The sequence below is a fragment of the Anolis sagrei genome, chromosome 1, assembly GCF_037176765.1.
Source record: "Anolis sagrei isolate rAnoSag1 chromosome 1, rAnoSag1.mat, whole genome shotgun sequence".
In the NCBI taxonomy this organism is placed as follows: Eukaryota; Metazoa; Chordata; class Lepidosauria; order Squamata; family Dactyloidae; genus Anolis; species Anolis sagrei.
In genome coordinates this window covers 228,637,648-228,658,777 of record NC_090021.1, presented here as the reverse complement: position 1 = coordinate 228,658,777, position 21,130 = coordinate 228,637,648, and the positions used below count along the sequence as shown (strand labels likewise).

General features: G+C 40.1%; 1 protein-coding gene across 1 annotated transcript; it reads right to left on the bottom strand.

The window, feature by feature from the left end:
• Nucleotides 1-1,165: 1,165 nt before the first annotated feature.
• Nucleotides 1,166-14,333, bottom strand: GPBAR1 (G protein-coupled bile acid receptor 1). The gene is made up of 2 exons (XM_060754968.2): nt 14,112-14,333; nt 1,166-2,276 (listed from the first exon to the last, which is right to left on the bottom strand). The coding sequence occupies exon 2, from the start codon at nt 2,248-2,250 to the stop codon at nt 1,189-1,191; it is 1,062 nt and encodes a 353-aa protein (XP_060610951.2). The 5' UTR covers nt 2,251-2,276; nt 14,112-14,333; the 3' UTR covers nt 1,166-1,188.
• Nucleotides 14,334-21,130: the final 6,797 nt, after the last annotated feature.

Here is a 21,130-nt window from a genome sequence, read left to right as displayed (position 1 = left end):
ATAGTGAGAAATCTTGAAGAGGGGACTCAAGTCTAAAATAAAATTTGTATCTATTTCATATGTTGCATTAGTGATTATTCAGCACCAAAGTAATATTAATTCCCAGGATGTTCATATTTTAGGGATTCCAACCAGATATAAAAATATATCTTTAAGCCATTGGGTACATAGAGAAAAATACATTGAAAGATCTACTTTGTTTGCTTTTTTATTTGAGAAATCTTGAAAAATATTATTTTGTTCAAACACGGGGAGTAGCGTGAGCTCCCGCTGTTAGCCCCAGCTTCTGCCAAACTAGCAGTTCGAAAACATGCAAATGTGAGTAGATCAATAGGTACCGCTCCAGCGGAAAGGTAATGGCGCTCCATGCAGTCATGCTGGCCACATGACCTTGGAGGTGTCTACGGACAACACCGACTCTTTGACTTAGAAATGGAGATGAGCACCAACCCCCAGAGTTGGACACGACTGGACTTAATGTAAGGGGAAAACTTTTACCTTTACCTTACTTTAAAATTTTTTCCCAAATGGTTTACAATAAAGCAGATTCAACAAAACCAATAGGAAGAAAACAAAACAAAAATATCAAATAAAAGCCAGAGGTAACCCACAGTGTCAGCAATCAGAAAAAAGAAATCAGACCTGGCAGGACAATCAGTTCTGTGTATACCATCTAGTCACTTGTTGTTTGTTTGATGATGAATGCTCAGGTGTGGTTTTGCCAGTTCCTTTCTCTGAAATATAGTCTACGTTAAAGCATATTCATTGGCATCTCTCAGTCACATATTATCCAGAACTAACTCTACTGATTTTCCAAGATCTGATAGCAAGATCTGATACTTTTAGAGTATTGAAGCCCTTTTGTTGTTAGCAGCATGAACATGGACTGCAGCTCTGGAGACCAGGGTTTGAATCCCTCCTTGGTCTTGGAAATCCACTAGGTAACTTTGTGCATGTCACAGTCTTGGTAAGAAAATGCTTTGACAGCTTGACTTAGGGTTGTTGTAAGATGGAAATTATTTGCAAGCACACAGCAACAACAAGGTCACAGGAAGTAGAGATCATTCCTCAGAATATCAAGCCCCCACTCCCCAACCTCAAATCTCTATTTTCCTGTTTCTCCTGTTTCTTTCTTGCTGCTGGTGGGAAAATAATAATAATAATAATAACAATAATAATAGTTTATTTTTAACTCGCCCTCTCTCCCTGAAGGGACTCAGGTAATGACTTTGTACTGAAGGTATCAGCTTGCGCTCTACTTGTGTCTGCCACTGCAATTTGAACATTGTCATGTGGTAACTTTGGTTTTGACTTGGCTTGCTTCTGTTTGCACCTCTGTCCCTGGCAGCAGCCTGCACAGACTTTGGTGGCCAAGTCCCTCCAAAATTGTGTGTACTGCTGGTTGCCAAGACTAAGGATGATGGGCACTGCAGCAGCACTACCAGTGCCGACGCAAGTAACAACAGTGAGAACCAGTGGACTGATGCTATGCTTCAAAGATAGCAGTGAGATGTTTAAACAAACAATGTATGGCACCCAGCAGACCAAGAAGATGAGAGACACGCTGGCGATGCTCTTAGCATTTCTCAGTTCCAGTTGCTGCTCCAGTTCTGAAGGGGCCTGGCTCTGAGTCACTGAATGGAGGAGTTTTGTAATGTTCTTCAGATGTCTTTGGGCAACACATAGGACCTGGACACACATAAAGGCCATGGCAAGGATGGATGGAATGAGGAAGCCATACGTTTCTACATAGAGATAAGGCATGGGAAAGACAAGATGGAAGGAGCAGTTTTCATTTGACTTCCACTGGTACCAAGCCAGTGGTAGGGCTGCAAAGATCAAAGGAGCAGTCCAGGCTAGGACTATGTAAAGCCCAGCCCAGCGATGCACCCAGAAACTCTGGTAGTGTAGTGGGTGCATGATACACACATACTTGACATAGTGTACCACCAGCAGATTGGCTAAGAAAGAGAGGAAGAGGAAATTGGGCACCACATGTTTTAAAAAGCAAGTGTGGTATTCCAATTCCATTTTGAAGGACATCTGAGGGATACAGGGAAGGGCAGCTCCAGCCAGAAGATCAGCAAACAGTAGGCTCAGGAAGAACCGGTTGGTGGTCCCATGGAGCTTGCGATTGAAGAGGATTCCAAGGATGATAAAGACATTGGTTAAAATGATGAATGCTGAGAAGGGCTTCGAGAGGTAAATTATGATGAGCTCCTGTGTATCATTTGAGTTGAATTCCGCCATAATCTGTGCTTTTAAAAGTGTTTGTCCTAAAAGAAACCACACACAATATCCAGTGTTATTGTTCAACAAAATCATTGAAAGTCAGATCAACAATTACAGTTCCTTTCCAAATCATGGGGACTGTAGCAAGTCCAAGGACACAACTAACATTGTTGAATGTGTTTGTTATTATTGAAATTCTGATCTGGATGAATCATTACAGCTGATGGAATAATAATAATAATAATAATCATAATAATTTCTTATCCACCTCTCCTCAAAGCTCGAGGTGGGGTATGACATAGGTAGAATATATAGATAAAAACATTTAAAAACATTAAACGATATATATTAAAAATGTATGATTAAAACACATTAAAATAACCCATACCAATGAAATGCCAATTTAAAATTCATAGTTCAGATGGGTTTTTAATTCTGCTTTCATAGAATCATAAAATCATAGAGTTGGAAGAGACCTCATGGGCCATCCAGTCCAACCCCCCTGCCAAGAAGCAGGAAAATTGCATTCAAAGCACCCCCTACAGATAGCCATCCAGACTCTGTTTAAAAGCTTCCGAAGAAGGAGCCTCTACCACACTCCGGGGCAGAGTTCCACTGCTGAACAGCTCTCACAGTCAGGAAGTTCTTTCTAATGTTCAGGTGGAATTTCCTTCCTTGTAATTTGAAGCCATTGTTCCTCGTCCTAGTCTCCAGGGCTGCAGAAATCAAGCCTGCTTCCTCCTCCCTATGACTTCCGCTCCCATATTTATACATGGCTATCATATCTCCTCTCAGCCTTCTCTTCTTCAGCTAAATATGTCTAGCTCTTTAAGCCATTCCTCATAGAGCTTGTTCTCCAGACCCTTGATCATTTTAAGTTTGAATAGCTTGTTCAGCTGTCAAATCTCTTCCACCAAGTCATTCCATAGACTAGGGATGGTTGATGATTAGTCCTCTGAGTGATATATCACATCTTGTATTGCACAATGGTCCAGACTACAAACAAGCATGAAGTTGTTGCGATCATGAACTTTTATTTGGAGATAGGCTTTTGCATTTATAAGACTCCCATGTTTTTCTACTGCTTTCTCTCTTTTTTAATACATTATGGAAGGAAAAACCAAATAGCCACAGTGCCTATTGCCTGGTGTTGCTAGGAGCCATCTCTTTAGGCATAATAAGACAATAGGCCAATTGGTGGCCAATGACAACTGGAAACCTAACCAAAAAGAAAAGCTGTTACACTTTTATTGTGTGTGCATGTGTGTATGGGAGGAAGGCACCGAGGAAGAAAAGTATAAGTGTGGCATTGCCTGTGGTTGTTATTACTCTACAGATAAGAGCAACCAAAAAAAGAGCAGGAATGCATTCTTTTTCTGACCTCTTAAAGAAGATGTAATAGACGTTTCAAGGGAGACTGTCAACCATCTGGCTCTGTAAATCAGGAATCAATTAAGTTATTGCAGCAACCTAATTGGTAGCAGAAGCCTTTCCCACCAAGGGGCCCTTCAGCCTTTCTCAAGAGGTAGAAAACAAGGTGGATAGAAGGCGTTCTGAGGACTATCCGTGCTAGAGAAATACATCTTCCATACTGCGGAGAAGCCTCTCTAAATATTAGTCTTTTATGAATTGGGGGGAGGGGGGAGGCTTTATCTATGTGAAAAGAGAATAGTAGCCTAGGGAACATTTGTACCCCTAGATATTTTTTTGTTTGAATCAGTATCAGCAAGAAGGAAAACAGCGTTTACAATAAGATAGAGGATGGGGAATTGAAGGAATAAAATGCATTTCTGTGACAGGAAAGGAAATTTTTAAAAATAGTTTTAAAATAAACATTTGATAGTCTGCTGTGCACGGCTCAGCTAACACAGTTTGGAAATTATTGTGGTCAGATAAATTTCATTCGGCAAGATACAAAGGGAACCATCTTGTCAAAAAATTTTTTGTCATGTCAGGAGTGACCTGAGAAACTGCAAGTCGCTTCTGGTGTGAGAGAATTGGCCATCTGCAAGGATGTTGCCCAGGGGACGTCCGGATGATTTGATGTTTTATCGTCCTTGTGGGAGGCTTCTCTCATGTCCCTGCATGAGGAACTGGAGCTGATAGAGGGAGCTCATCCGTCTCTCTCTGGATTCGAACCTGCGACCTGTTGGTCTTCAGTCCTGCTGGCACAGAGGTTTAACCCACTGCGCCACCGGGGGCTCTATCTTGTCCATGAAACCAGTAATTAATGTGCTAACCCAGTGGTTCTCAACCTGTGGGTCCCCAGATGTTTGGGATTTCAACTCCCAACAGTTGGTAAACTGGCTCGGATTTCTGGGAGTCGTCGGCCAAAACACCTGGCGATCCACAGGTTGAGAACCGCTGTGCTAACTACTTGCATTTCCCCATTATGTTGTTATTGCTTGGTGACATTATTATCAGTTGTGTAGGTAGTCTCCTTAGTGTATTGGCCAGAAGCTGCAGGCAATAAGCAAGAGTTTAATGTGTAAGAGTCACTTGGGTAAAGAAAAGGGAAAATGAGGGAAAGTTAGATTAAAATGCTATTATTAATGCTAGGAATGATTGGTGACTTCTTTCTCAGGCTAAGAGAGATAATGTCTGATGAAAGAGAAAAGGAGAGAAACTCTTATTCCTAAAAGACCTGATTTCATAGCTAACCTCAGATTTGGAATCTGCATAGTGAACTTCAAAACAGATAACAATGTGATAACAGGGAAAGATAAGAAAGTCAATTGAACGATGTGCAGTTCTTGTAATCTGGCACAGTTTATCCACCAAATCTTACTGGACTGGAGGTCCTAATAACACTGGTTATAGTAGCTGGTGGTGAGGAATGCTGGGAGCTGCAGTCTAACGACATCTGGAGGTCCGCTTTGTTTCCACCTTGAATCTAGTTGCATGAAGGGTTTGGTTGTACCAGGAGGAATGGACACGGGGGAATAATTTGTATGACCATTCTTGCCTCCATCTGAGTGTACATTCCCTAGATCTATATAAATATTATACAGACTGAGCATAGTTTATTTGAAATGTTTAGGACCAGAAGCATTATGTATTCTGGTTTTTTTGGATTTTGAAATTTGTGTATTCATGCAGACTTTTGATGTTCGGATGCATATGAATTATGAACATTTTTGAAGATGGGATCTGAGTCTAAAAACAATTTTTTTCTGTTTTATTTACACATGAAATAGATATGAATTTTATTTTTAGACTCGGGTCCCATCTTCAAGATTTCTCATTATGCACATATAGCTTGAAGGCAATTGTATACAATACTTTAAATAAATCTGTGTGTGAAACAAAATTTGTGTACAATGAACTTATCAGAAAGCTAAGTTTCACTATCTCAGTTATGCATGTGGACATTTTGGATTTTGCAGAATTTTAGATTTTGAAATTCCAGATGAGGAATGCTCAACCTGGGTTTCTGAACAATTAGCTATCTGGGTTGCTTTGAGTTATCCAGGCTGTATGGCCATGTTCTAGAAGCATTCTCTCCTGACATTTCACCTGCATCTATAGCAGGCATCCTCAGAGGTTGTGAGGTCTGTTGGAAACTAGGCAAGTGAGGTTGATATATCTGTGGAAGGTCCAGGATGGGAGAAAGAACTCTTGTCTCTCTTGAGGCAGGTGTGAATGTTTCAATTGGCCACCTTGATTAGCATTAAATGTCTTTGCAGCTTCCAGGTCTGACTGCTTACTGCATGGGGGAATCCTTTGTTGGGAGGTGACTAGCTGGCCCTGATTGTTTCTTGTCTGGAATTTCCCTGTTTTGAATGTTGTTCTTTATTTACAAGCTATCATAAGAGATTAATAACAACAATTAATGATAGAATAGTATGCTGTAATAAAAATATGAGAAAACAGTGTACAATTAAAATTATGAATAGCTTACTTCTGAATTTTTCCTTTTAATATTTTTGGACCACAGATGACTACTGGTAACTGAAACTACAGAATGTGAAACTGTGGATGAGAAAGAACTACTAAACAATGCCAGAGTTTGGAAAGTTCATCTTTTGATCCGATGCATCTTATAGTGTTTTAAAAAATAACCCAATGCTTCCGGTGGAGGCAAGCATGGAGGCTGCAGCAGCTTGCTGAAGCTCCTGAAGCTCAGAGCTGTAAACCTCTCCCACAGGGTCGGGGACCAATATTTCCCCCCAACGACGATGGACAAGGTCGTGTTGGCACTTCTTTCAAGGTACACAAGCGGCAAGGGACCTTGGTAGGAACCCTGCTAGCAGCAACAACCTTGAAGATAAGATAAGACCCGGGACGAGGACGCCGACCTAATAGGAACGGCATGCGGCCTACTGCCTCCATAAACTATTTAATTACTTAACTGCAAAAAGAAAGAAGAATGCAAGAGAGATAAGGGAAACAGAGGAAAAAAGGAAGAAGAAGAATTTATTGAAATAAGTTACCCATAGAAGCTGCTGAAAAGAGTAAATAAAAAATAAGCCAAAGCAGTCAGAGGAGCCACAAAAAGCAAGGGAAGGCTGGAAAGAGTCGAAAAGGCTGAGGAAGGCTGGAACAAAGCCCAAAAGCTGAAAAGCTGAAAAAGAAATAAAGGGAAACGAAGCTAGAAGGACAAAAGGACAAAAAACACAGCACAGCACAGCAAGACGAAGATCACTAAAGAGAGAGGAAAGAGAACTGAGGAAGGCCAAACTACTACACCACTACTACGGAGAGCAGTAGAAGGGAATAACAAACACTGGATTGGAAGCAACCTTGGCGTGGGGGGAATGAGAAGAAAACTGCAAAGTTGGAGCTTGTGAAGCTTAATGGAGGCGGTAGGCTGCTGACACTCCTCTCCGCAAATTTACTAACTTACACACTACCAAGCTACTGGGAGAGTAGAGTGAGGAGAGTGAAGCTGGAAGCTAACCTTGACGAAGGAAAAAAAAAAGAGAAGAAAACAGCAAAGGTAATCAACCCAGTTCAATAAATAGGTTTAAAATTAATACCTAAACATATTAAGATTGAATTTGTTTAATATATGTAACTGTATTTAATGGTACTTATATTTAACTAAACTCTCAATATATTAAATTAAGTTATATTGAGTAAGGTAAATTTTTATAGGTTATATGTCATATCTCATATGTAGGATACTCCCGAAAAGACCTGTGTAATGAATGGCTGTATGTAATCGTGACAATATATAGTAGGAGCTAACGCAATTGAATAACTGGAATAGCACTTTAAAGCACTTTAAAGCGTACTAGCACCTGATAAAATTGATGATGATTGTAATCATTGTGAATAGACCATTGTAAAAGTAGATGTAGGGCTCTACACTTGGTTGTAAAGAAAGAAGAAAGAAGAGAAGCAGGAATAACCAGAAGAATATACTAGACAAAGAAATAGGACGGGAAGGCGAAATAGAAGTGTTGGAAACCAGGCATAGCCGGATAAGAGGAACGCAAACTTGGTGAAGGCTGGAAGGAATAACTAAATTAAACAAATTAATAAGGAAGTTAGAACTGACAGCAAACTCGATTGGGAATATACTAACTACTGAGAACCCGCAATATAAAAGGGAAAAAGATGGAACAAATGCTAGCAACAAAAGGCAATAAATTGCCACAAGGAAGAAGACACTCCCTACAGGGAGAAAAACTACAGAAAATGATAGGGGAAAAAGTTGAGAAAGCCCAAGAAGAGTCATCCACTGCGGGCATAATGGCAGAGCTAATTAAAATCCAAGAGGCACAAGGAAAATTACAAGAGACACAAGAAAAAATACAAGCATCCCAAAAGAAGATGGAATCCAAATTGGATAAGATGATAAAAGATGAAATGGGGAAACTAGGAGAGGAAATTAAAGAAGAAATACAGGCTGTCAAAACAGAGATGAATACGATGCAAAAAGAAATCAATGACATAAAAAAGGAGAATGTGGCACAGAAGAAAACTCTGGAAAAAACAAATAAAAGAGTGGACAAATTGGAAGAGCTAACCGAAAAAATAAATAAAATGCAAGAAAGAACAGATAGAAACGAAACAGAGTATCAAATCAGAATTAGGAACATTGAAGAAAATGAACAAGACAACCTAAGGAATACAGTAATTGAAATTACAGCAAAGATTCTAGATGTGTCGACTCAAGAGATGGACAAAAATATAGACAGAGTGTACAGAGTGCAAACAATGTATGCAAAAAAGAAAGGGACGGCAAGAGACATCGTGGCCCACCTAGCAAGAAAACATCTAAGGGACCAAATTATAAAAAATAATACCAGAGAACCTACAACTTACAAAGGCAAGAAAGTGATCATCTTAAAGGAAATATCAATCTCGGACTTGAGTAAAAGAAAACAATACTATTTTCTAACAGATGAATTAAAAAAGTTACATATAAAACTTAGATGGGAAAGGACAGGGGGCATAATGGCTACCTACAATGAAGAAAAACAATGGATAACATCGGTAGAAAAGCCAAGATTTTTTACCAAAAAATTAAGGAAGACCAAGAGGACAAAAAAAAGAAAGCGGGAAGACAACCACCCAGGGAAGAAGAGAGAGAAGCGGATAGAGAAGATATGGAGATAACAAATACACTAGACCCAACCAAAAGGAATAAAGGTGAAAAAAGAGCCAGAGAAACCTCCCCAGAGGATTATGGCAAACAAGGAATGAAGGACATAGTAACTAAGGACTTATCAGATATAAAATTGGACGATGGCGTTTAAAATTATATCGAATAATGTTAACGGGCTGAACAGCCCGAATAAAAGGAAATTAATAAGCAATATGTTTAAGAGTTTAAAGTGCGACGTAGTAGCGATGCAGGAAACGCACATCATGCAAAAACACTCTGCACACCTGCAAAATAAATATCTAGGAAAGCTATTTTATTCATCAGCGCCCCAAAAAAAGAGAGGGGTGGCATTATATATTAAAGAAAATCTGGAACCCGAATTGGCTTTTAAGGATAATGATGGGAGGATGGTAGGTGTGAAATGCAAAGTAAAGGGGTTAAATGTACTTATATGTAATATATATGCCCCCAACGGAGCCAAGTCCAATTACGTTAAAGCCCTAAAGAAAGAACTAACGGAACATAGGATGGAAAATATCATAATACTAGGGGATTTTAATGGAGTATTGGATAACAAAATAGACAGATCCGGAAAGAGAACAAGAGGGGGGGACCCGAAAGGAGGGAACCTACCAGCAGCCTTTATACAGATACAAAAAGAGTTCCATCTCCAAGACATATGGCGAACATTGAACCCAGAAGCAAGGGATTACACTTTTTTTTCAAACAGACACGAGACATGGTCTCGTATCAACATGTGCTGGATGTCCAAATCTTTAGTTATAAAAACCAAGAAGATAACAATAATGCCTAGAACGCTCACGGACCACTGTCCACTGAAGCTCGAAATGGTAATTAGTCACAAAGAGAAAAGATGGAGATTAAATGACTGGCTAATACAATCAGAGGAGGACATAAAACATAATAAGAATATATTAAAGGAATATTTCGAGAACAATATGGGCAAAGGAACTAAGTTAGGAATAGTGTGGGACGCTAGCAAGGCGGTTATCCGGGGACATCTAATACAGCAAGGAGCCATCAAAAGCAAAAAAAGAAAAGAGGAACAGGAAAAATTGGTAGAGAAGCTAAAAGCTAAAGAAGACACACTAAAGAAAAGACCAGGAAATAAAAAACTTCAATTAGAAATAGAATTGTTAAGGAAGGAAGTGAACGAGGCACAGATAATTCAAATGGCCAGGAAATTGAAATATTTAAAGGCCCAATTTTTTGCTAAGGCCAATAAGCCGGGCAAATTCCTGGCAAGTAAGTTGGCGAAGAGAAGACAACAAAAGTTCATAACACAAATAATAGAAGAAGGTAAGATCTACACAAAAGAAAGAGAGATTGCAGATCAATTCAGAAAATACTACCAAAAATTGTACAAAAAAGATGAAGTTACAAAAGAGGATATCATGAAGTATATTTTAGACCAAAAAGTTTCTAAAATATCAGATATAGAAAGAGAATCATTAAACAAACCAATAGAAGAGGATGAAATAGTAAGAGCAATAAAGAGGATGGCCAACAATAAGGCCCCGGGCCCGGATGGGCTGACAGCAATGTATTATAAAACTTTTAGAGAAGAACTAATTAACTGTTTGAAAGAAATAATGAATGGCATCCTGAGTGGGGAAGAAATGCCGGAGACCTGGCATGAAGGTTATATATCGCTAATACATAAAGAAAACACAGAGGCTACACAACTTAAAAACTACCGGCCCATCACCCTGCTAAATTGCGATTGTAAGTTATTTACATGCATATTAGCTGAAAGATTTAAGCTACTACTAAATGGGAAAATCAGAGAAGACCAAAGAGGCTTCTTACCGGGCAGACTAATGAGAGACAATGTAAGGACAATACTTAATGTTATAGAGTACTATGAGAAAAACCGCCAAAAGGAAGTAGGATTGCTTTTTCTTGATGCAGAAAAAGCTTTCGATCAAACAAACTGGGACTTCCTATATCTAATGTTAAAGGAGTTGGATATTGGCTACTCTATATTAAGCGCAGTTAAGACAATTTATTCAAGACAGACAGCAAAAGTACTAGTAAATGGCCTGCGCACAGAAAATATTGAGATAGAAAGAGGGGTGCGACAAGGGTGCCCCCTGTCCCCTTTATTGTTTATTTTAGTGCTAGAAGTCCTGTTAGAAGATTTAAGAAATGACAAAGAACTAAAAGGTCTTAAAATTAGAACGGAAGAATACAAAACTTTAGCTTTCGCATACGATGTGGTCTGTATTATGGAAAATCCAGTAGAATCCATTCAAAGATGGATACTAAAAATCGAAAAATTTGGGAAACTTGCTGGGTTGAAGATAAATAGGAATAAAACAAAAATTATTACAAAAAATGTCAAGATAGAGAGAAAGGAGAAAATCTTTATGAACTCAGGAATAGAAGTGGCAAATAAAGTCAGATATTTGGGCATCATAATCTCATCCTCTAATATACATCTGTTTAGGGACAATTATGACAAGGTATGGAGTAGTATACAAAAGAAGTTTAAAAACTGGAAGTACCTAAATTTGTCCATACTTGGGAAGATTGCAGCCATCAAGATGAGCGTGTTGCCTCAGATGTTACACCTGTTCCAAATGATTCCAATTATCAAGACGAACTCATGCTTTCAAAAATGGAACAAAGATATTAGGAACTTCATATGGGATGGAGGAAAGGCAAGGATAAAATTTAAAAATCTTACGGACGCTAAAAACAGGGGAGGATGGGGACTACCAGATATACAGTTATACTTTGAAGCCTGCGCGTTATCGTGGGTTAAAATATGGGCCACTTTAGAGCAAAAGAAAATGTTGACATTAGAAGGCCACGATATAAGAAGAGGGTGGCACGCCTACCTTTGTTATGGGAAAGCGAAAATAGAATACAATTTTACCAATCACTATGTCAGAGCCGCCCTATTGAAAATCTGGAATAAATATAAAAATGTCATGTACCCTCAAATACCCATGTGGACGTCGCCAGTTGAGGCTCATCACAAAAGAGAAATACCGAAAAACAGATGGCTCAATTACAGACAATTGCTGACAAAAATTAACAACGAATGGCACCTGAGATCAATGGAAGAACTGAAGGGAGAAGACAAAGAAATAAACTGGTTACAATATATGCAAATCAAACAGTGCTTCAAGGAAGATCTAAAGGTTGGGTTCAGTGAAAAAGAAAGCTGCTGGGATATAATCATGAAAAAAGACAAAAAATTGATTAGATTATTATATAAGAACTTGCTTGAATGGAACACTGAGAGGGAGGTGGTAAAAGAGAATATGGTCAAGTGGGCTAGGGACGTAGGTCACTCCATCTTATTAAGTGAATGGGAGCAAGCATGGAAAACCAAACTGAAGTACACCAAATCCATCAATATTGTTGAGAACTGGTTTAAGGTTTTCTATAGGTGGCATCTGACTCCGGTCCAACTAGCCAAGTTTAGCAAAAACCCTAATAACCGATGCTGGAGGTGCGGAAAAGAAGCTGGCACTTATTTTCATATGTATTGGAGCTGCAAAAAAATAAAAGCTTTCTGGAAAATGATACACGAACATACACAAATCATTATAAAAACGAAATTTGACATAAAACCCGAATACTACCTACTAAATATAATGGAAATCGGGCTAGGGAAAAATGAAGAAATTTTTTTTTTCTATTTATCATCGGCGGCTAGAATACTAATAGCGCAAAAATGGAAAAGTAAAGAGATTCCCTCCAAGGAAGAATGGATAAAGAAGATAATAGACTACAGGAACTGTGATAGCCTATCGTGCTTACTAGAGGAGCAGAATAAGAACAAACAAACAAATTGGAAATACCTTAAAGAATACTTAAAAGGAAAAATCAAACTGGACATATAAATTTCTATGGGGAAAGAAACAAGAATTACGAGAAGAAGGCAAAAGAATAAAGGAGACAAACAACTACCCTCTGTGGACTGAACGGAAGTTGTATATACATGTGTGTATACCCCTACCCCAACAACCCCTCCCACTATCTTCTCATCCCCCTCCTTTCCCCACCCATACCCACCCACAATTCTATCCTTCACAACCTGTCTAAATTCTGTGACTTTCTATCACAATGATTGTTCCCCCTCTTTCGTTGTAAATTAAAACTGTATAAAAATATCAATTAAAAAAAACCCAATGCTATTATGCATTACAATGAGTAATTATGTTACAAGAATGCTTTACTCTAGTAATTAATTTTGGCTGCTTTTCTTCAGAAATAAAGTCTTTAGGACTGATAAGAAAAGACCATAAAACTAGAAGATTTAAAATAGCATTTTAAATAAGTTAGGAACTGATTATTGTTATTGTTAAATTAATTAACTCAGACGCTATTCATCACATAATATCAAAGTATCTACTTGCAGGTAACTGCTATTTTTGTGTCAGGAGCGGCTTGAGAAACTGCAAGTCGCTTCTGATGTGAGAGAATTGGCTGTTTGCAAGGATATTGCCCAGGAGATGCCTGGATGTTTTTGATGTTTTATCATCCTTGTGGGAGGCTTCGCTCATGTCCCTGCATGGGAGCTGGAGCTGAACGAGGGAGCTCATCTGTGCTCTCCCTGGATTTGAACCTCTGACCTGTCAGTCTTCAGTCCTGCTGGCACAAGGGTTTAACCCATTGCATCACTGGGGGTGCAGGTAACTGTGATACTTGTAAAATATACACATGATGCAGTAAAAACCTTTTTATGGAGAAATGAGTATCTTGGGTGCAACATGACTTACTCTTGTATGCATACATACAGGACTTCAGCCTTATCTATATAACACTGCCCTTCTCGATTTTAGGTCTTAGCAGTTGTATTTCTAAGGCCAAATGATGGTGCCTGCATGGAGACCCATGCAGCACTAAATATGAGACATCTAGAATCTCCCAGCAGCCATTGTTATTTGTCTTTGGCATCCCTTGACCAGATTATCCTTCACATCTTTCACTGCCAAGAGAGGAAAAGTGTAGTTTGTTTGCAGCAAAGCAAGTTTAGCTGCAATCCTTTACCCGGTTACCTGCAGGAAGAAGCTTCATCCTCCATGAGGATGCCTGCCACAGATGCAGGTGACATGTCAGGAGAGAATGCTTCTAGAACATGGCCATACAGCCTGAAAAATCTACAACAACCCAGCTCCATGAAACTCAGGGAGATTTATATCTCAATATATATGCAACTCGTTGCGTTGTAAAGTTCATGCCCACACACTGGTATGAATGACCTTTACTGAGTAATACAGCTCTGAACCAGATTAATTTTTCCTTCCGCCCCTCTTTCAAAATTGCAACCAGAAACTGGACTAACCTTTTGTGGGTTAATCTGCCTCCTCGGAGCAGAAGCAGAGTTCCTGTGGACACCGCTTCCTTCCCACAGAAGTGGAAACTGTGGTTCAAAAAGGAGACTCTGTCAGTCTTCTTGGCTCATCTTCAATGGCTAAAGGGATGTAGCGACCTCATGTCTATCACAAGAGGAACCCAAGAGACAAGTCCGCTCCTGAGGAGCAGGCAGATTTTTGAGACTGCTATCAAAGAAAGCCAGACCACAGAGAAGGATTGTCCCCCTCCCTCCCACATCATTGTATAGTCACACCCCTGTTCCTGTTCCTAAGTTCCAGTTCTAGTTCCTTTGGGGCACAACTGCCTCCTAGTGGCCCTTGGCTATGCTGGAGAAGGTGCAACGTTCAGGCAAGATGCCTGAGAAAGGTGGAAGCTGTTTGAAGACAGTGACACTGTAGAACAGTGTTTCTCATCCTTCCTAATGTCGTGACCCTTTAATACAGTTTCTCATGTTGCGGTGACCCCCAACCAAAAATTATTTTTTTGCTACTTCATAATTGTAATTTTGCTATTTTTATGAGTCATAATGTAAATATCTGATATGCAGGATGTATTTTCATTCACTGGACCAAATTTGGCACAAATGCTCAATATGCCCAAATTTGAATACTGCTGTGGTTGGTTTTGTCATTTAGGAGTTGTAGTTGCTATCATTTATAGTTAACCTGCAATCAAAGGGCATTCTGAACTCCATGATGATGAAATTGAACCAAACTTGGCACACAGATCTCCCATGACCAACAGAAAATACTGGAAGCTTTTGGTGGGCATTGACCTTGCGTTTTAGAGTTGTAGTTCAACTACATCCAGAGAGCACTGTGTTCTCATACAATGCTGGATCTGGGCCAAACTTTGCACAAATACTCAAAGTGCCCCAATGTGAACACTGGTGGAGTCTGGGGGAAATAGACTTAACATTTGTGAGTTGGAATCATTAGAGTTGTACTATGCGTAGGCACCAGTACTATTTGGCAGAGAAAGCTAAAGGCCTTGCAAAACTACAGTTCACCGGATTCTGTTGCATTAAGCCACATCAATGGCTTCTAAACTGAATTAATTCTATAGTGTAGCTCCACCCAGGGACTCTTGCCTAAAAACATACTGCTTCAGCGAAACCTCCAGACTAACCAATTACTGACTCTTTAGAAAGAGTGCTGTTTTCTACTCAGTAGGGCAACTACCTAGGCAGGATTTAAATTGTGAGGCAACTTCATGAAACACAGAATGCAAATTAACCTACTCAGCTGGGTGGCTTCCAGAAAAAAACTCAGCCTGTATCATTTACTTGTGTCCCCCCCCCCCCTTATTGGAACTTTATTGGATTTTCTTTCTTTTCAGAGATGGGTTTAGTGTGCCATGGCTGGCTTAAAAGCTGGCCCAGCAGTATTTTGCAGAGAAGCAATTAATGGTACTAAAACTAAATGATAAAATGTGGTTTTATTTTTTATTATTTATGACAAATCAATGCAAACCAAGAAGAAAAGAAAAGAAAAAAAGAAAGACAAAACAATTGTCAACCAAGCAATGCAAACACTGGTTTTAAATGGAACTCAAAAATGATTACACAGTAACTCTTTAGTAGCATAATTGTTTTGCAGGGATGAGACTCCCCTGCTCTCCCGCCCAATAAGTGCTGATGTGATTATGGTGGACTGCACTGATTCTTGTTCAGGTACTGACAAAATAAAGGGAAACCAAACTATGTCAAACTATGTCTTGAATTCCCTTCTAACCATTTGGATTCTACAGTCAGATTTTCTTCAAGAGCAATTCCCTATGTGTGGTCCAATCAGCTTGAAAATGAAATCTCTTTCAATCTTTTCCATGATCTTGTGATTTCAAATTGTGTAGATTACAGCCTCTGATGATGCCTGTCATAGATGTGGGCAAAACGTCAGGAGAGAATGCTTCTGGAACATGGCCATACAGCCCGCAAAACTCACAGCAACCCAATATAGTAGTAAACTCTTTGATGCAAAACATTTGCGTTTCTTCCTTTTATGATAATGATGCAATTCTGGGATGTAGTTTTTTCACAAGAAATCAATGATTCTGTTATAAAAAGCTACCCCTTGTCAAATAAATGGTAAGAGGAAGCTGTTACATAGTTGGGTTTCTCAGAAGCTTTAGGCTAAATGCCAAGGAAAGCACCTCTAGCCATGGATAAAAGGTCCTTTCTGGAGACATCTTGAGCATGAAGATGGTTTTCCTACAATGACGTTTGTTCATTGCATTTTGAGTGTACTGAACTCTGAGATTTCCCTAAATATGGGAAATTTGACTGCACATAAATGAATAATAAACCTTTTCCAGCATTGGTAAGGCAAATGTGGATTTGGGCAAGATCGTATTCTTTGCATTGAATGGTGGCATTGAATGTTTGCTTTTGTATATTGTTTGCTTTTGTATATTGGAATCCGCTCTGAGTCCCTCTGGGGAGAAAGGGCAGAAACCTAATAAAGTTTTATTACTATTGTTATTATTATTCTCCCACCCACACCTCTTTTGTTCTTTCCTTCCCTCTCTCTTTCTTTCATTCTAACTCCTCTTCTCTCTTTCTCCCACACTTTCTATTATCCCATCTCTCCTGCTGCATCACTCCTCTGTCATCTCCAGCTGCTCTTTGCACTATAACTTTACATTTTACTTTTTGTGATCACAAGGATATAACAACATTTTTGTGTATTTCACCATTAATGTTAATGTTTTCATTATATATAACAAGCTAGCATACATTCCAAGTTTTTCCCAGGTGTCAGAGGGTGTTGCTCCCCTACTTGCATCCCTTCTTTCTCTTTCCCTCTCTTCATGTCACGCCCTCTTTCCTTTCTCTTCCTTCTTTCTTTATCTCCTTTCTCTTTCTCCCCCCTCTCTCCCCTTTCCCTTCTCTTTCTTTTTTTCTTTCCTTCTTTTTGTTTCCTCTCTTTGTGGCTCTTTCCTTCCTTTCTCGCTTCTTCTCATACATATCCCCTTTCTTCCCCAATGACATGACAGAGGGACACTCCACCTAGCAATAGCCTTTGTGGTACAAACAGATATATGTGTGTGTGTGTATACATACACACACACAAACTTTGACTTCTATATATATAAATTTGTTAGGGGCATCCAACGAGGAAACAAAACTCAAACCCCCCCCAACGAAACTTAACCAAAATTCCCATGCCCATAACACAACCCACAAGGTACAAATATATCTACTCAAAATGAAAAACAATACAACAACACACTCACAAAACGGCAAAACAACAAAACTCAAAAATCCCCCAACGAAACTTAACCAAAATCCCTGTGCCCATAACACAACCCACAAGGTACAAACATATCTACTCAAAATGAAAAACAACACAACAACACACTCACAAAACGGCAAAACAACAAAACTCAAAAATCCCCCAACGAAACTTAACTAAAATCCCCGTGCCCATAACACAACCCACAAGGTACAAACATATATACTCAAAATGAAAAACAACACAACAACACACTCACAAAACGGCAAAACAACAAAACTCAAAAAAACCCCAACGAAACTTAACCAAAATCCCCGTGCCCATAACACAACCCACAAGGTACAAACATACCTACTCAAAATGAAAAACAACACAACAACACACTCACAAAACGGCAAAAGAACAAAACTCAAAAATCCCCCAACGAAACTTAACCAAAATTCCCGTGCCCATAACACAACCCACAAGGTACAAACATATCTACTCAAAATGAAAAACAACACAACAACACACTCACAAAACGGCAAAAGAACAAAACTCAAAAATCCCCCAACGAATCTTAACCAAAATTCCCGTGCCCATAACACAACCCACAAGGTACAAACATATCTACTCAAAATGAAAAACAACACAACACACTCACAAAATGGCAAAACAACTGAGCATGCGCATTGGCGCCCAGCCGCAAGTTCCATCGCGCGCGCACATGGCCTTCCGGCCAACGTTCCCTCTGCGGAAACCATGCCCACTCCAAGCCCCGCCGCGCCGCTTCCCGCACACACACCCCCCGCCGCACACACACACGCAACCCCACGCTCCATCACTCCCCCCGCCGCCGCGCACACACACACGCAACTCCACGCTCCATCACTCCCCCACCGCCGCACACACACGCAACCCCACTCCCCCCGCCACCGCACACACACACGCAACCCCAGGCTCCATCACTCCCCCCCCCCCCCGCCGCACACACACACACGCAACCCCACGCTCCATCACTCCCCTGCCCCAATCTTACCTCCTTTTACTTCAGGCCACCTCCAAACCCCACCCCGCCCCTTCCTGCCCTGTCAAAATCTAGGAAAGACAGGAAGGAAGGAAAGAAGGAAGAAAGAGAAAGGGAGGTAAAGAAACAGGGGGAAGGAAGGAAAGTTAGAGGAAGAAGAAAAGGAAAGAAAAGGAAAGATGGAAGGAAAGAAAAGAGAGACAGCAGAAGAGAAAGAAAAAGGGGGAAGGAAGGAAAGAGATAGAGAAAGAAGAGGAGAAGGAAAGATGGGAAGGAAGGAAGGAAGGAAGGAAGGAAGGAAGGAAGGAAGGAAGGGAGGGAGGGAGGGAGGGAGGGAGGGAGGGAGGGAGGGAAAGAAGGAGAGAAAGAGGGAAGATTGGCCACAGCAACACGTGGCGGGTAAAGGTTGTTATTTCTATTATTATTATTATGCTATTGTTCCTATGAGACCCTTTTAGGGGGAATGGGAGAGGTGTCAGGTCCCAGAGGCAATGCATTGCATTATTGTTATTGTTATAATGGTGGTGAAATAAAAGGAAATAAAAAGTGAAAGAAGGAAGCAAACAGGGAGGGAAGAAAGGCAAAGGAAGAAAGGGGGAGGGAATGAAGGAAAGAGAGAAGGATGAAACCAAGTAGTGAAAGAAGGAAAGAAAGAAAGAGGGAGAGGAGGAAGAAAGGAGAGAAAGGGGGAGGAAAAGGGGAAAGGAATAGGTAGGTACCTCTCATTCATAATAGTCCAGATATCTACCTCAACTTTGATAAGTTTTACTATAGGCCACAGCAACGCGTGGCAGGGCACAGCTAGTTGATATATAGATAGACCATGTTTACTTGTTATTTTGAGGATAATTTAAAGTGTCATTCCGGCCATTTGTTTATTTTAGTTCAAAACAAGAACTTTCCATTGGTGACAACTTACTAACACATTGTGACTATCCTGAGTGCTCTAACTGGAGGTCAGCTGTGACCAGCAGTGCTGCAGAATTTGAAGAGGCACGATTGGAGGGCGAAAGGGAGAAATGTGCCAAGAGGAAGGTGTGTCAAGCCAACCCTGACCAGGACCACCTTCCACCTGGAAACCAATGTCTTCACAGTGGGAGGACATGCGGAACAAGAGTAGGGCTCCACAGCCACCTACAAACCCACTGCCAAGACACTACACTTGGAGGACCATCATCCTCGGACTATGAGGGATCACCTTAGTAAGTAATATTTTAAAAGTAACAATTAATGCTCATGTGTTAACTATACTTACCAACTTTGCCAGTGTGTTGCCTTGTAATGACCTGTGAACAGGCAAGGTCTGTATCCACACTGTACTATTATAGAAAGATCCTTGATGCCTGGGATTTGCAGTTTAGGGATCTTAAGAATTCCAGCAGGCAGCTACTCTGGTTCCTCTGACAGATTACAAATCCCAGGATTCCACGAGATCCAGGCATTAGAGTGGGCTCTGGGTGCTGCAATTTTGGTGTGAAAGGGCACAGGGGGGAAAGTTCTGATCCCGTTTGGAAACAACATGGAGTGACATGAGATACCCAGTCAATGAATGACTCTTGGCTTCTGAGATGTTGCAACAGCTTGAGGAAGGAAATGAGGACTGGAAGAATTTTATGACTAGAGGTAAAGAACCTAAAGTGCTGCCAAAGGAAATTGAAGCAGGAGGTCTTGACTCTTTTGTTGACCCTAATTGCCAGTAGGCTCCAGTAAGTAAGCACAAAAGTACATAGAAAGTCTTTATGATATCATGTCTAGACTAGCATAAAATGTGTGTTTGTGGGTGGGCCGGCTGGGGGGAGTGACCATTAAGCTTGGATAACAAGACCATGTTCAAGTTACTTTCCTTCTGCTGTTTTCAGTGTGATGCTAGAGGCTCTTCACTATCTAATGGTGTCAACACCTTTGCCTGGAAAAGAGAAGGAAATTATTCTGGGTCTTTTCTATAAGAGACTACTTCCACTTTGAATTCTTTAGGCTGTGGATGGATCTACACTGCAAAATTAGTGTAGTTTGACACCAGATTAACTGCCATGGCTCAATGTGATGGAATCCTGGGAGTTGTAATTTGGTAAATCTCCAGAACTTTTTGACAGAGGAGGCTAAAGGCCTTGTAAAAATACAAGTCCGAGGATTAGATAGTATTGAGTTCAAGTTTTTATTGCTTTGATGTCTATGCAATTGTTTTTATTTTATGCGCAGCACTTTGAAGTGCTTTGTTAGCTGCCCTGAGTCCCTTCAGGGAGATGGTGGCTGGGTACAAATAAATTATTATTATTATTATTATTATTATTATTATTATTGGAGTTAAACTGGTGTCAAGCTGCTTTAGATCTACAGAATAGATGCATTCTACGATTATTCCCATTGTTGCTGTCAGAGTTACGTATTTTGGCACATTTGGAGAGAATGGCAGCTGAATTTTGTTCTTAATTCCAATCTCCAAGTTGTGGGTGAGATTTTTCATAATATGCCTTGAAACTGGAGGAGAGGGTTGTATGCCCGCTGCTCGCCTGGGTAAGAAAACAACTGAGTCTTATTCAGTGTTCAAGAAAAGAGTTCTCACTTATTCCATCTGCAAGCATGTAGTGTGATGTCCTGGAGATTTTCGATTTCATCCTGTTGAGATTGTATTACAAAGATAACCCATCTTCCTTTCTCTTCTATATTTTGCCTCAAAACTGATGTGAAATGAAATGAGACATAGTAGAGGAAACTGAGTCAGAGCACAGATGAATAATTTGGTGTTCT

Bases quoted from the DNA above. Each gene is read 5' to 3' on its own strand.
- GPBAR1 (XM_060754968.2), bottom strand. From the start codon at position 2,250: ATGGCGGAATTCAACTCAAATGATACACAGGAGCTCATCATAATTTAC.